Below are 16,630 nucleotides of genomic sequence, written 5' to 3' on the forward strand. Positions count from 1 at the left end.
AGTTTTTTTGAATCATGCCTAGAATCTAATGGAACAATAAAATTTGAGTTTCAGTAATTGCTATAAACAAGAATGATATAGGTTGCCCTCTAGCTACATAGTTTTCAATTTTCAATAATCTGAATGGTTCTGGTATAATTTGAAACAGTCTGGATAAAATCTGATACATTCAATGAATCTAGTATCTCTAGACAAGGCAAATGACATTGTAAATAGCAAAAAAAAAGAAAAAAAAATATAAAACAAAACAAAACAAAAGAGGTTAGATTAGCAATAACTTGCCATCAGATTTTCTATCCTGCTCAGGTCTTAAGTATGCGCATTGCGAAAGAACAATGACAAGATACTTAGCTCCAACCTCGATGAGGTGGAACCGAAAAGAGGACATGAAGATATATGATAATGCTCAATGATTATGGTATTGATGAATTAAATGAATTGAGTAAAGAGCCACCATGATTTTGCCGATGTCTATGAGTTGGGTAAGATAATTATGATGAAAAACCCAAGGTGGACTGAGCATCATGACATGAGAGCTAAGCTCAAGGTGAAAAGATTGGCAGATTGGCAGATTGGCAAATCAGAAAACCCAAGCTCAACTTCAGGGAGGCTAAGTTTCTAGAGGCTGAAGATAAATCCATTGGTTTAACTTTAGAGAAAGTGGCTTCTGAGCAAGCACAAGGAAGTGAAACATGCAAGTTTAGGACATGGACCAAGGGCTAAGACGCAAAATAATGGCATACATGTGGGTGACAGACAAGTTCTATGCATGAGGCCAGGGCAATGTTTTCCAAATTGCTAAAAGTCCTAGAGGATGCCCTCAAACAAACAAGTATAGCTATACGAGTTACTAAATGGCTCGATCAAAAAAATTAAAATAAAATCCATGACTTCTAAAAGGAATTTTACTTCCATCAATTGCAACCATGCCCTTCAATGAGAGTTTTAAGAGCCCATCAAAGCATAATATTAAACCAAAAGCTTGGAAATTTCAGCATAATCCCCATAATTCCTAATTTCTCAAACTAAATCTCATGCACAACAATAATAGAAAATAGAGCATGAAGATCAAATCATTAAGATTTGCAGAAAGAACTGGAAACCAGTTATATGGTTCAAATTGACTTTGGTTACAAGCGGAAGAATTTTTTAGGCCTTTTACCTAAAAAATGTCACTAAAAAATTGCTCCTGGGCCAAACCTTCCAAGAGGGTCTGATCGTCATTCCCCTAAAATTACATCATAAACAGGCTTTGAAAAGAGTTATGACCCTAATGAACAATGTTTTAAAAGAAAAAAATACAACCCTAGATTGATGTGTAGAAAAATTTAGAACCCAACAAAGTAGTATATAGCAGTAATGAGACATAGGCACTAACTGCTAGATGTTTGGCCTCCCACCATTTAACTTTACATTATGCAGGCAACAAATGGAATCTGCATATCTCATGACATTTGTTAGGTATCTTATCTTTTCCCACAAGATCATCACTCAACGATTAAAAAATACAATTCTCATGTCAATGAATTACTTTGCTCATTTCTATTTTTGGTGTAAATGAATGTGGATACCATGATTAGACTTGGAGACATACCCCCCACAACTGCAGTTCACATGTGCCATATCTATGTTAAATACTGGGTTCTGATGTGGAGGCAAAGATCATCTCTTATTTCCTCCTTGCCAAGTCTCTCTATTGTACAATCTACCTAAAACCAACAGCTCAATTTGGTGACACCAAAACAAACACCTATACATAATTCTTCAATAAAAATCTTTACCTTTTTTTCATGCATGGAGACTGCAATAACAATCTCATGATTTTTAAAGAGCATCAGTCCCACTAATTAATGGGGTGCAGCAAGTACACCGTGCTCATTGGGGAGGAGTGGCAGGGCTGCCTCTGGAGCAGCAGCCACATGCCTACGTTGTCGTTCACGAAGGTAAAGGACTGTCAGTAGGCAGACAAAAAGGGTGAGAATTGTTGCATTTCCTTCCTCCATGATCACATTCTCCACCCATGCTTCCACTTTTGGATAGACTTCAGGCAGTGAATCGACCAAGTCAACCTAATAAAACCCAAGCACAAACCCATTCAGTTCATAATCCTGAGAATGGAGATTCCCTTTTTCTCTATTTAAAAAATTCAAAAACTTAAATGAGAAGACAGAAATAAAAATAAAAATAAAGCATAATACAAGGGCATTCTGCATCTGATCATAGTAATTCACAAATTTAATGATTCACTAATAAATGGGAGGGGAGCAGGTAGACCAACTATGGTTACCTCCAAGAGACTGTTATTCATTATGATTTTGCAAATACAAGTTCATATGTGAGAATTTTTATGTAAGTTTTTCTCTTTGATGCCCTGTTTACGCTTCTGGTGTACATGGGTTGTACAACCACTCTTTGTTAGGTGCCTTTCAATATATTGCTCTTTGCCTATGAAAAAAAGAAAAAAATTGCAATTTGCACATATCAGGATATCACTTAGATTCTGTTCAGCAGCTACATTGCATTTTTTTTTTAAAAAATCCTTTTCCCTTTTTGGTATCCCTACTAAGGGACTCAAAAACCTAAAACTTCCCACATCCCTACCTCAACCCCTCACCACTTAAGTCAATCCTTAAGGACCACTGTTCACCTCCTTCCATTATGGTCTAGAAAAAAGTGGGATTGGCAAAGGTTTTTGTCTGATTCCAAAATACATGGAACTGGAATCAGGAAAATAACCAGAGTGGAAAGGACAACACGATTATCAAGGGAATTAGAATCAAGCTAAAACCAACTTGGGCATCATTAAATTCATCTCAACATTATCAATTTCCTTTGCTTAATTTCTGTGATTATCTGATCAGAATTTTTCATGATCATGCTTAAGAAGGGAAGCAGATACAAGACAAAGAAACATACTAGGAAACTGCTGGCATAGTTCTTTCGTATCCACAAGCTCGTAAGAGCCAATGTAACAGGCAATTTTGCAGCAGAATCAATCTCTAGGGCTTGATCATAGTAACGCTTTGCAAGATGAAGATCAAATGGAAGTCCTTGTCCATGCTCATGCATGTACCCAAGGTTGAACATGGCCTGTGCATTGGATTGGGACTTGGCATGCATGTATGCCTTTGCAGCTCGATCATAATCTCTCTCAGTACCCTGAGAAAGGGAAAGAAGGTAAACAATAAATAAATAAAAGTTAAGAAAATTTACATTGTATGGAGAACATAAATGCATACTAGAATCAGAAGTCCTGGACCTAGAGCTCCGACAGGATTAACCCATTTATAGAGACACATACCCGACCATAGTAATAAGCATCCCCGATCAGCAAAGCAGCATGTTCATTACCCTGCTCAGAAGCTTGCCACCACAAAGAATGTGCCCGCTGAAGCCTTTCTGCATCTGTACAAAATCCAGATTCTCCTATGCACATACTACGTTCCCTATATTTGTCAAGAATCCATGCAGCATTACTTTGTGCCACCTCATAGCCTAGCTCAGCCATCCTAGAGTACAAGAGGAACGCCTTCCCCACATCACCTTTTAGGTATGACTCCAGTGCCCATCTAGACAAGGAACTCCATGGTCCCCGTTCTGCAACTAGTTTGTATAATGCAGTAGCCTGAACGCAGTAGAACTCAACTATAAACAGCTACATAGATGGGCTTATGCATCTCAAGGAAATTCATAATAAATATGAAAAAAAAAACAAATAATAACAGGAAAATAACACTGATTTTTATTTCTTGAGAAATTATTCATGTTTTGTAGTTAATGCAACATTTACCTAAAATGGAGAACAGTGACACAAATTTCAGGAAAATTCTTTATTTTGGTGAATTGATATGTCAGTTCCACTTCGTTTACAATAATCACATAAGAAAATCATCGGTATTATTCCATTTTCTGGTGATTTAGAAAATAGGGGGAGAACACAGATAGGCCATGTTCATTTTCAAATAGATGGAAGAACAAGAGCTTCTAGCCAATGAAGACAAAAGTAGATATCAGGAAAAAAAAAATCAAAACCTCATACATGAGCATATGTACAGTCTCAGGTCGATCACATTAATGAAGACCACTAAAATCAAGAACCATTAATTATAATTATATTAACTTTCAGCATATCATCATTCTAATAGTTGACACTTAAGAGAGTGAAATGTAAACTTAGTTTGATTATTTTTATTTTTTATTGCCAATAAATAATAGGAAAAGCACCTCAAGAGTTCCAATGCAGGTGAAAAAAATGCAAAGCACCCACTAAAAACAATGAGAAATCTAAAACAGACCAAAATCCAGATGGCATAGTGAAAGGAGCAATGATAACATACAACAACCCCAACCCGTCAAATAGCTCATACTACTAACAAAAGCTTAGACAGAATGCCTCCTAAGTGCTAACTCAGAAAACACTCCCTGTTTGAATATGCAAAGATCTCACACAAGTACTTTGATCTTGCTTTCAGAAGTTTCAATCCACTAAAAGATTCTTTTGTTCCCTACCTTCCAAAAATTACTCAGCCAAACATAAAGCAGTAATACTCCACTCCTCCTATATCTTTTAATGAACTAGACATGGTAGCTTGAAAGCACATCTATCATCATCCTGGGAAGAATCCAACTAACCTAAAAAGCATAGAAATGAAATATCTCAAGCAATCAGAGAACAAGTCAAAAGATGGTTAACTGACTCAATTAATTTGCAAATGCAATATCAATTAGCCATGCTCCATCTTTGATACTTCAAGTGTTCAATAGTCAAATCTTATCCTGACTGCTATCCAAACAATGAAAGCCACTTTTTAAGGGCTTGCTGAACTCCAAGTGTTCGATGCTAGGGATATGGCATCCCCACCAAAAGACAATACCTGGAGAAACAATCTTACTCAAATCTGCCTTTCATCAGAATCCCTCCACCTCAACCCATCCCACCTTCCCAGGTAGAATGAAGATATATAAGCCCCATAAAGGATCCAACTCTTTGTCACATGGGATCTTGACACAGCAGAAGGATCCAATTCCTCATCACCTGTGATTGTTAAGAGCTCATTCTCACAAGCTTTGCAACTCTCTACGCATCCAAAAAACCTTCAAGTCTCCTCATCAACATCTTTCACCTCCTCAATAGTCTCTCTCCTGGTGGAAACAAGTCCACCTCTACGTTTGAACAGAATTCCTTAGAACCAATTTACCTGGGGGCCAAAATGTGATGGTTCAAAACCATACAAGTCATAACCTGGTTTTTAACACAAAAGGACATGCAAAACTCACAACACACCCGATAAGCAACTTTCTTTATAATGATCGGGCACTGATTAAATTCCTTAGAACCAATCTGAGTGGGGGCCAAAATGTGATGGGTTCAAAATCCATACTAGTCATAACCTGGTTTTTAACACAAAAGGATGTGCAAAACTCATAAACCACTGGAGAAGCAACCTCCTTTCATTTATAATCATTGGAAATTGATTACACCCAACCTTTAATTCCATCTCCCACACCATGATTAACCATCTTCATGATCCACTTTATAATGCCCCCAAATCCCATGAACCTAAATCATGATTTGACAATTAATATATGGAACTTAATTCTCAAAAATAAAATGGCAAATACCCAACACTCAACTTGTCAAATAATCAACCATTTGGATAGTAAAACCCATTAGCACTATTAACATTGTTAGTGCATTAGGTTATTTCGATTAAATTGACAATTTTGTTCTATCTATCCTGGTTAGGACTCTGCATATACTCCTTTAGAAGATTTAAGGTTGCTACAGAATCAACCTGAGATTAAACCAATAAATATAGTTGAGTTAAGTAAGAACAATGATGTAAAAGACATAGAATGAAGAATTTTAAATTGAAAATTTTAAAAGAATTTTTAAAAATAATAAAATTAATTTGGAAAAGAATTTTAAATTGAGAATTAAAAAAGGATAATGTTTCCAAATCTTTTAAGAAATTTGGAAAGAAATTTAAATTAAGAATTTTAAAAAGAAAAATCTTTCTAAATATTTTTTTAAAATTAAAAAAAAAAAAAAATCTTTCCAAATATTTCTAAGATTCTTAAGTTTCCTAAATTGTTTTTTGGTAAAATATGATTTATAAATTGACTCCAAGTCCACAAGGCTTTCTCTAATATATGTCTATTAGGAGAGTTCTTTCGAGAACTCGTGTGCCTAAACTTAAAGTCATTATTTTTTGCACTTTACCCGAAATTCTCAAAGGTGCTCATTTTTATTTATGGGTTTGTAAGAGAGATTTGCATCCCCTTAAGGTGCTGAAGAGTCCACCAAGAAGCATGGCGGTGTTGCATCACAAACGTGAGATTAGGTGTAGGTTCTCAGGGATATCAATCTCAGGGAATAGCAACCACTATGTAAATCTATGTACCTTTTCTTCATATTTAGTGAATTATAGCTTCATGATCTTTGACCTCATGATTTTTATATCCGCAAAGTCTATGAGAGACTTTGTGGATGGTTTCTCCACGTAAATCGTTCTCTCCTTATGCAATTAAATTTATTTACTTCATCTCTAATTCTTAAAGTGAAATTTTAAAAATAATAATTTGGGCTCAAAAGAAATAACTACCTATTCAACCCTCTCTAGGTACTCCATAACTAATATTTATTAACTTTCAAATATTATTGCAGCCTGAGTCGGGCTCGAAATGAGAAACTTCCATATTCAATTTCATGTACCAAAAATATAAATAAATTAAAGCAAAATAAATGCCAATCAGGAAGAGAGAGAGAGAGAGAGAGAGAGAGAGAGATTGAGATTGTATAGCTCATTAACAATTAAATATTCATTTTTATTATGACTCCAATCTGAATCAAACTAGATGATGTTGGAAGCTTAACTCGGCAAACTATATGGGAAATGTATCATGCCAAACAATTTTGTGTACTTATATTTTAAAAACTTAATTTAACAGAGATACAGGACTCTGAAAAATCATCCTCAGACTTGACAAATGATGCATCCAGGGATTTTAGGAAACCTATTTATGATATCAAAGGGTAATTAAAAAACAATTCTATGGTCTGAACCTTTTTCCCTCCCTCCCTCTGTCACCCAGCAAGACTTGTGAAAATTTTAGACCAAGTAAGGTTGCTCTCATTTCAAATTATAGCATATTAGCGTGCAATACCTATTTTTATATAAAATACACAGCTGTTTATGACCATGATGCAAAAATATAAAATGAAAAATGAAATATTACTCTAGCATAAAGCATAAATTATCTAATAGATAGTTGACAATATTGCACATATTAGGACATAGATATCTTGAGCTTTTCTCAAGCAAATTTCCACCAAAAGGGATCTGGATTAAAGATAAAGAAACATGAATAATGAATCATGTAGATTAATAAAAATATAAAGCTTATCAATAGGTAAAGGCAATTAAACAAAAGAAAAGAAACACGGGAATCCCAACTTACCATAGGAAGATTCCTCTTAAGCCCCACACCAGTATGGAACATCTTTGCCAACTGGTAAAATGCCTTTGGCTGCCCTTCTTTAGCTGCCATTATAAAATAATTGCAAGCTAGCTTCACATCCCTTTTTACTCCAACTCCTTTGAGATACATTACACCTAGGTTATAGTGCCCACCAGCCTCATCATGATCAACAGCCTTCTCAAAGTATTCTTTTGCCTGCAATGAAAGAGAGTCAGCAAGTGCCGAAAACTTAGGAACTAACAAATATGGTAACTAGAGGGCAGTTATTGCTGAAAATTAACAAAGTTCTACAATGAGGTACGCTACTTTCTCTGTTGTTGAAATTATTTTGTGGAAGAACAGCTTTCATTTCCTCTTGCCCTTCACAGATAAATATAAATCTAAATCTTGTTCTTACAAGGAAAATGGGAAGGGAAAGAAAAGTTATCTAAGAATTTTCCTCAAGCAATGGGATGGAAAATGAAAAACTGAAAGAGACAGGAATAACATTAATTAAGAAAACACTATTTTCTTCCCATCACAAAGATAGTATAGCATCAGAAGGTCAATACCAATGGCTTACTTCAAGCGAGAAGACCTTTCAAAGCCCTTAGTCTTAATAATTGCACCATATGCATGGGTAATGGAGAATTGATTGATCACTTCTTTTTACATTTCCCAATGATTTAGGGGCTTTGGCACTTGCTATACCGGATTCCTTCTAGAAGCATAAATGACATGATGACCATTTGCTCTAAAGGTTTTGGAAGAACCATAAGAGGCAAAGTTTTATAGTAAATGGCATGTCTTTCATTGATTTGGATAATATGGCAAGAGAGAAATGCAATCACTTTTTAAGACAAATGGAGGACTTAAGAGAAGATATGAGATCTAACTTATTTCTAAATTGAAAAATTATTGGTCTTGCTCTAAGTTGTTCATAGATGTAGGTCCATTATCATTGATCAACTTTTTTGATTGGTTGGGTTCTAAATGAGGGTGGGTAAGTTTTTGTAACCCTTATTCTTCTTGGTTTTCACCTTGAGGCACCTCTTGTATACTCCCGGTATGCTTTGAGCTGTCCTTTGGGCGCCCTTTTCTCTTTATATATAATATCCTTTTGTCTTTTACTTATCAAAAAATAAATAAATAAATATTTCTACTTCTCCTTTTGGGCCTTTGCTACAAAGCATTTAAGGGCACTCTCATCAATGTGATTTAGCTTGATCGGAAAGTGTTGTGGATCAAAGGATTAGGATAGCAAAGGGAGGAACATAGCATTTTGTGGTATTCTATCAATGTGCAATTCCTAGTATTTTGAATAAGGCTTCTCCTCTCCTTCTTTTGATTAGAGTTTGTAACTGTTGGGAAGGATTTCTCATCCTTCATTTACAATTTTATTTCCATGTAAACAAATGTTTTATTTTTATTTAAAAAAAAAAAGAAAAAAGAAAAAAAAGAGTGCACAAATATATAGTGTATAAAAACATGCCAAAAAGCCACACAAAGCAAAGAGAGAGACATAAAAAACAATAGTCCCTCCCTCTTTAAAGCTCAATAATCGATGAAGTCTGCCTAGACATTGAGTAATCACAAATGTACTCTCCAACCTACCCCAATAAGTTAAACATAAACAACCGTTTGATCTACATTTTCATTGTTTTCAAAAGCTATCCCTCCAAATAGTCCAAAATAAAAACTAAAAAGACATTTTTCAAGCTTTCTTCCTATTTGTCCTGACAAAGGATCCATGCCAACCCAAAAAGATGCTTCTAACTGAGGAATGCATCACACACTTTATTCCAAATAGGGCATAAAAAATTTGCCACATGATGATTGCCTTTACATAATGGAAAAGGATGTGATGGGGTGTTTCTTCTTCTTCTTTACAAAGATCACACGTGTTCAGCAACTTCCATCTCCTTTGTTTTGAGTTGGTCCAACATTAACATCCTTTAAAGAGGAGTAGAGAAATTTAATTGAGAAATTGCTACCCTTCAAACTCAACCATAATATATCGTCCTCTACTTCCCTACTAATAGTCTAACCTTGTAGTCTTCTAAAGAAAGCCTTCACCCACTCGAGCTCCCAATCATGGATTTGTCTTGAGAAGCGGGAGTTCCAACAACCTCTCTCCCATTCCTGCTCCCACATCTCAGCTAGCCAAGCATCTTTAGCAGTGCAACAAAAAACAACTCAGCTATTTGTGATAACTATATAATTATAAAGTATAAACAGTATCTCCATTCATCTACTTGAATTTTTATTTTTAGTTTTTTTACATTTCGGATGCATTCATTGTGCTCTTCAATCATTTTGGTTTTTACCAAGTGTTTGTCTTCTTCATGCCACACCAAAACAATTAAATGGATATTTCCAACATATTGCACTCTTTAAAATACAGTGAGCACTGCCAGTATTTTATGATCTTACAAGCAATATCCTTGAGCATCTTTGTATCAAATAGAAAGACACAAGTATGTTTTTTCCTTCTGAGACAAAAGGAATTTTCTTTTGTTCTAAGGTTGAGAATGTTGTACTGAGATATATTTGGTAAAGAAAAGAGCAGGGGCGTGTATAAATGCATTAGTTGTTTCAAGTAATAGATTCTTAATATTTGTATTCCTCACTAGATGATGCGAACTGGAGCAAACCAATGCCACTAACAATAGAGAGCAAACACAGCCATACCAAAAAAATAATACTGAACATAAAGCAGTATCTTAGCTGAAGCAACTTGGAAGGTGAAAAAAAAAAATCATCGCTACAAAAAAGAAACAGGCATACCTAATGAGTAAGCATAATTATATAAGTGAGATGGAAGATAAAGAAACATGGAATGATGCAGTAAAAAAAATATACAGATAACTCTTACTTTGGTGTAGTTCTTCTTTTCCACTCCGTAACCTTTCACATATAAATACCCCATCCCGTTATAAGCTGAAGGGAGTCGTTGGGATGCGAGCGTTAGCCATTCCAACGCCTTAGTGTAGTTCCTCTCAACACCAGCTCCCCTTGCGTAAATCTCCCCAAGAAGTTCCATGGACCTTGGCTCCCCCTTCTCCACAGCCTTTAGAAACCACAACAATGCCTTGGCACGATCACGCCTCAATCCTCTCAATCCAAAGTAGTAAAATATCCCAATTTTATACATAGCTGCTGCATTCCCTTTTTGAGCCTGGTATTCCAAGATCTGGAAGTCTTCATCTTCCTCCCCTCTAGACTTCCTCAGGGCCTCTTTGTTCTCTTCAGCTCCATTATGGAGCCTAACAGGTTCAATCACTGGTGAATCCTTCGAAATTAAAAAACTGTTCACAGCTATTTCTGCTAATTCAGCATATAGCTCAACCGCTTTATCATACATCTGAAAACAAACAATCACCAAACTCATAAACAAGACTATTAAGAAGAAAATAAAAACTTCTATAATGATTTTGTAGAGCTTGTGTTTCCATACAAAAGTTTCAAACACTTAAATTGTTTTCCATAGTACATTTGGAAATAAATTTTTTTTCAAAACCTCGGTCTGCATTCTGAGAAAACTGAGGGAAGAAAAAGAAAAGACAGAAACTTATGCTTGAAGAGATGATTAAAACTCTAAGCATCAATCTATCTTCTACACTTTCCCATCTTTCTTGGCAGTCAAATGGGTCATAATTTCAACAAGTATCTCCATACATCAGAAAATTGGCAAATCTTTGAACTTCCAAATATGAGAAAAATATTATATTTCAATATGGTTGTCTGTAATTGAAGCTTTACGTTGTTACTATTCGGAGAACCTTTGGATGCATTTTGTATTATGCTTAATTGTATAAATTTTTATTATTCCCTCAATTTGATATTGGATAGGAAGACTACTTATGTTTGAGTTGGAATTATTGAGACTCTACATGGTTGAAAGTTGGTCTAGGACTTTTATTTGAAATTAGATTTCAGACCGCTCAAGGAAAAGTAAGTTAACTAGTTTACAATAAAGGCCAAACCAAAATGACCAAAAACCTAAAATTGAAGCCTTCTATATTTTGCTTCCATAAATTTTACCAGAAACCGCATAGAACAGATAGGTTTCCGAACATGAGAAACTTATAGATTTTTCAACTATTTCCAGATCTAGGTTTCCAGCATCGATAAAACTCTCCCATAATAACTATATATAAGGTTTCCACAGGCTTTGGAATTTTAACTACGAGTAGAATTTCTGCAAAAATTATAATAATAAATAAATAAATCACCACACTCAAATTCCCATTACCTCAGCGACCAAACAGAACCAAAATCCACTCAAACAAAATTAAAGAGATAGGGTTTCACTCACATCTTGGCGCGAGTAAGTGTAGGCAAGAACCATCTTAGACTGCGTGTTACCGCCATCGGTAGCAAAGTAATGATACATAAACGCCTTGGCTTTGTTCCTCTCCCTCATCATCCCCGTCTCATACAAAAACCCTAACGCCGACTGCGCAAGGGGGTTCCCCGCTGTCGCGGCCGCTTCAATCTCCGATGCCGCCTCTTCCATGACCCTCGGTCCGCCAGAGCTAGCAGCAGCTATCATCTTCGCCACGCCGGAGTAGTACACCGCCTCATCCTCAGTCTTTGGTTCCGGACCCGAATCCGGCTCCAAGATCGGGCGCCAGGAGCCCGGGTCGAGCTCGTCGTCGAGCCTGGCGTCGGAGTCCCCGAACTCATCCCAGTCCGACGTGTCGCCGCTGTCCGCGGTGGATTCGGAGGACGGTGGTGCGGTGTCACTGAGGTCGTCGGGGGTGAGGATGAGGACGAATGGGCGTGCGAGTGTAGAAAGAGGGAGGAGCGCAAGTACGACGAGAAGAGTGTAGCAGAACCTGCCCATGTTTGGAAGAAGAGATGAAGTGGCGCGTGCAGTTTCAAGCCGGACTGTTTTCTAATTGTTCCGGCAAGATGAACGTTAACAGAAATGGAAGAGTATGCTTGGTGTGCCATCGCCACGTCAAGTATACCATCCTTCTTCCAATAATAACTTGCCACGTCGTCCCACCAGTTGTTTTGCCACAAAACTTTAAATTAGACTTCTTCCTTGTTCCATTTCTATTACAAAGTCACACTGCTCTTTCGGAAAATTGTATTTTCTTACACTCGTACGAAAAATTCTCATAAAATAATATCTCAATTTTATAAACTATAAATTAAATAATTATTTAAAAATAATTAACATTTCTTTCTTTTTTTTTAATCAAATATACTACTTTTAATTATTCAAATATAATTATATCCTATTTTTTTATATTTTTCCTTCATCTAGTTAAGATATTAAAATATATATTATTATTATTTTATAAGTAAACACAGAGAGAAAATATATATTAGAAAAAATGGGAATTTGAGTGTCTTTCCATAGCACTCTATCTTCCAAATTAGGATTAAGCCCCCTTCCCGGATTGTCAAAAGTAATCTCTCCACCTCCCAATCATTGAAGGGCTTACAGAACCTAGGGTTCTAAACCCCATTCTCTTCTAAAGAGTCCCACAACTCCACTAACCAAACCTCTTTAAAAGTCGCAAAAGCATACAAAGAGGGGAAAGAATTACAAAGAGCGAAGTTCCCATACCATTTATCTTTCCAAAATTTCACTTTTCTACCATCCCCCACAAAAAATACAACTTTGTTTTGCATAAGAGACCCTTCCTTCCTTATTTCCTTCCAAAAACCTACTCCAAAACCCTCCCTTACTTCCCTAGTATACCAACCCCCTTCTTCCTTCCCAAACTTCTTACTAATGACATGCCTCTAGAGAGTCTCCCTTTCATTCGCAAAGCGTCAATTCCACTTACATAATAGGGCCCTATTGAGAGTAGAAAGATGTCTAACTCCCAAACCACCTTTTCTTTTGTCCAAACATACAGTATCCTACTTTACTAGATGAGACTTCCTCTCCAAAGCTCCCCTTCCCCACAAAAAATCCCTTCGAATTTTTTTCAATCTTAAACTAACCACTCTTGGAATACGCAGTAAAGACATCAAATATATGGGCATACTTGACAATGTGCTTCGAATTAGAGTGATTCTCTCTCCTTTAGAGATAAATTGTCTTTTCCACATGGCAAGTCTTTTCCGAAATCTCACTTCCACCCCATCCCAAATAGCCACAGACTTGTGATGCGTACCCAAAGATAACCCCAAGTAAGAAGTTGAAAGTCTTCCCACTTTACAACCAAACTCAAGAGCCAAACCTACAGATTTTCTACTTTCCCTATCGCCAAAATTTCACTCTTATCCAAATTGATTCTCAAACCTAAGATGACTTCAAACCACATCAACAAGTAGCTTAAATAAGCCATCTGATCTTGGGAAGCTTCACAAAATACTAGAGTATCATCAGCAAACAACAAATGAGAGACCAAAACCCCATTTCCACTTCTTCCATTTATCTTGCAGCCTGAAAGATACATCTCTCTCCTCACTGCTTTAAAGATGAGCCTACTAAGAGCCTCAATGTCGATCACAAATAAGTAGGGAGAAAGTGGATCCCCCTAACGCAACCTCTTTGAACTGTTGAAGAATCCTGTCGGAGTGTCATTGGTCAAAACAGAAAACGTTGCAGTGGAAATGCACCAAGAAATCCAACCAATCCACTTCTCCCCAAAACCCATTCTTTGCATCACAAACAACAAAAAAATTACAGATTAAGTTATCATATGCCTTCTCTATATCCAACTTGCACAACACCCCACTTTCATTCTGTTTCAACAAAGAGTCTATTGCCTCATTGGCAATTAGGGCAGCACTAAGAATTTGTCTTCCTTCAACGAAAGTGTTTTGAGCTTAAGATACCACGTTTTCCACTACCTTCTTAAGCCTATTAGATAACACTTTTGCCAACAGTTTGTACAAACTTCCCACTAAACTAATCGGTCTAAAATCACAAAGGTCATCCGCGCCCGTTTTTTTTTTTATTAAGACCAGGAAAGTAGAATTCAAACTCCTTACAAATCTACCTTGCTCAGGGAACTCTTTCAAAAAAACCCATAACCTCATATTTCACAAAATCCCAGCAGAACTGCCAGAAACTTAGAGAAAAGTCATCTAGACCAGGAGTCTTATCCCCGTTTAGATCTGAGAGAGTGGAAAAAACCTCTTCCTCTATAAAAACCTCATCCAATATAGCTGCTTCCTCAACGTTAATTCTATCAAAGTCCAATCCATCCAAAGTTGGGTGCCAATCACCAGGATTTTCCAGAAAGTTCTGGAATGCACTAACCACGCCCCCATTAATTTCTTGCTCTTCTATTAACCAGATTCAATTTATTTTAATCTTAGACTAACAATTTATCATTCTATGAGAATTGGCCATCCTATGAAAGAAGCTCATATTTATGTCACCCTCCCTCAACCACAATTCTCTTGATTTTTGTCTCCAAGAAATCTCCTCCATAAGAGCCCATTTCTTATAATTCTCATTTGCTTCCTTTCTAGTTTCCAGCTCATCCATCGATAAAGAACACACCTGAGAGTCCCAGAAAGCCACTTTGTCCAAAGCCAATCTCTTATTCACCCATACCTTCCCAAAAACATCCTTGTTCCAAATTTTTAAAATAGCTTTCAAAGCCTTTAATTTCTCTACAATGATGAAGCTAAAGGATCCGCTAAAACTTAAACCTTGCCACTACCCCTTCAGCAGATCCTTAAAACCCTTCTCCTTCAACCACATGTTTTCGAACCGAAAAGAAGTTGACCTCTTCCTCACCCCTTTCCCATCTAATAGAATGGGAAAGTGACCAGACACTAGCCTGGGAAGAATACACTGCACCACCCCATTGAAATGGCCCTATCAATCCTCTGACACCAAAAATCGGTCCAATCTTGACATGGCTTGGTTGTTTAACCCACCACTCTAAGTAAACGTGTCCCCCTAAAGAGGGAGATCCCTCAAATCTAGATCATTGATCACCTCCTAAAATTTTCTCATTGAAGGAAACATCCTCCCTCCTCTTCTACATTCATTTGGAAATCTGATAATATTAAAATTTCCTTCAATGCACCATGGGTCATTCCAAAGCCCACGAATGACCCCTAACTCTTCCCAAAAAAAATTATCTATATCTTTTCATAGTAAGACCATACTCTCCTGAAAAAATCCATACAAAACCATCTTCACAATTTTTGAATCGATAGGAAATAGAGAAAAGACCCACCTTCATCCCTACTAACTTCAACACTCTATTATCCCAAAAAACTACCACCCCTCTAATTACACCCCTAGCATTCAAGGCTCTACACTCCTAGGCTTCGCACCACCCCTAAAGACATGTCTATCATTTTAGTCTCTTGCAGACGGACCAAATCCACTTTTTGAGAACTTATTAAGGCTTTGATTATTTTTCTCTTATTTCTATCATTGACCCCTCGAACATTCCAAGATAATATCTTAATCTTCATTTAAAACACAGAACTCTATCTCCTCTTTTTCTGTCTGAACCATTCTTTTTGCTCACTCCATCATAATTAATTGAACATTCTAACTTTTTTACTTCCCGTTCAAACCTAGTCGTCCCTAAAGTTTCCATCTTCTTGCCTTCGTCTATTTTACTTTTCAAACTTAGAAGCAATTTTAGGATTTCCCATTCCACACCTTCTGTTGTAAACCCCAAAGATTTGCTGAACTTTGCCAAACAACTATCATCCCACCTACTGCCAGGAACCTCCATTTCCTACAGTGCCTTATCAAACTTAGGCTTATCAACTTATTCCCTTACTTTGATCTCAACCAAAGACTTTTCCCCTTTTGTCTCCATCACCCACGGACTACCATCAGTAAAAACAGCACTCAATAGAGCCTGAAAACCGACTCCTTCAACGATGTCCACCCCTTCCAAGCTAGAAAATTCCCCCACCACCAAAGCCCGATCATACCCAGAGGAAGGAGTAGAAGATAAGATATCTTGATCCCTCCCAAAGACAAAGAGAAAGGAATTGTACTTGGATGCCTCGGCTGCCAACGCTTCATCAGTGATTTTCACTCTAACGTTCATCGTAAGAGACTCTGAATCCCTCGTAGCCCTTCCGAGAAAGCAAACGAGCCCCTTATCCTCTCTACCTTGAGCTCGCGAAGCCTCTTCTGATGTCTTAACTTCCATCTCAGCAACCACAAAAGGGTAAAGAGCCCTATCTCTTTCTAATCCCACTACTCCAGGCC

General features: G+C 36.9%; 1 protein-coding gene across 1 annotated transcript; it reads right to left on the minus strand.

Annotated features, from left to right (window-relative positions):
• Nucleotides 1-1,057: 1,057 nt before the first annotated feature.
• LOC117904631 (ERAD-associated E3 ubiquitin-protein ligase component HRD3A) lies at nucleotides 1,058-12,411 on the minus strand. Its single transcript, XM_034817326.1, has 6 exons — nucleotides 11,780-12,411; nucleotides 10,337-10,825; nucleotides 7,462-7,677; nucleotides 3,302-3,625; nucleotides 2,917-3,159; nucleotides 1,058-2,069 (listed from the first exon to the last, which is right to left on the minus strand). Exons 1-6 carry the CDS (start codon nucleotides 12,308-12,310, stop codon nucleotides 1,848-1,850), a joined length of 2,025 nt encoding a protein of 674 aa, XP_034673217.1. The 5' UTR covers nucleotides 12,311-12,411; the 3' UTR covers nucleotides 1,058-1,847.
• Nucleotides 12,412-16,630: the final 4,219 nt, after the last annotated feature.

The sequence above is a fragment of the Vitis riparia genome, chromosome 17 (genome assembly GCF_004353265.1).
Source record: "Vitis riparia cultivar Riparia Gloire de Montpellier isolate 1030 chromosome 17, EGFV_Vit.rip_1.0, whole genome shotgun sequence".
NCBI classification, from domain to species: Eukaryota; Viridiplantae; Streptophyta; class Magnoliopsida; order Vitales; family Vitaceae; genus Vitis; species Vitis riparia.

What these genes read in the sequence shown, in the direction of transcription:
- LOC117904631 (XM_034817326.1), bottom strand. Translation starts at nt 12,310, where the DNA reads ATGGGCAGGTTCTGCTACACTCTTCTCGTCGTACTTGCGCTCCTCCCT. An exon ending in ATGCTTATTACTATGGTCGG is followed by an intron (nt 3,160 to 3,301) that starts GTATGTGTCTCT and finishes TCCCTTTCTCAG; the next exon opens with GGTACTGAGAGAGATTATGA. An exon ending in ACTATGCCAGCAGTTTCCTA is followed by an intron (nt 2,070 to 2,916) that starts GTATGTTTCTTT and finishes GGGTTTTATTAG; the next exon opens with GTTGACTTGGTCGATTCACT.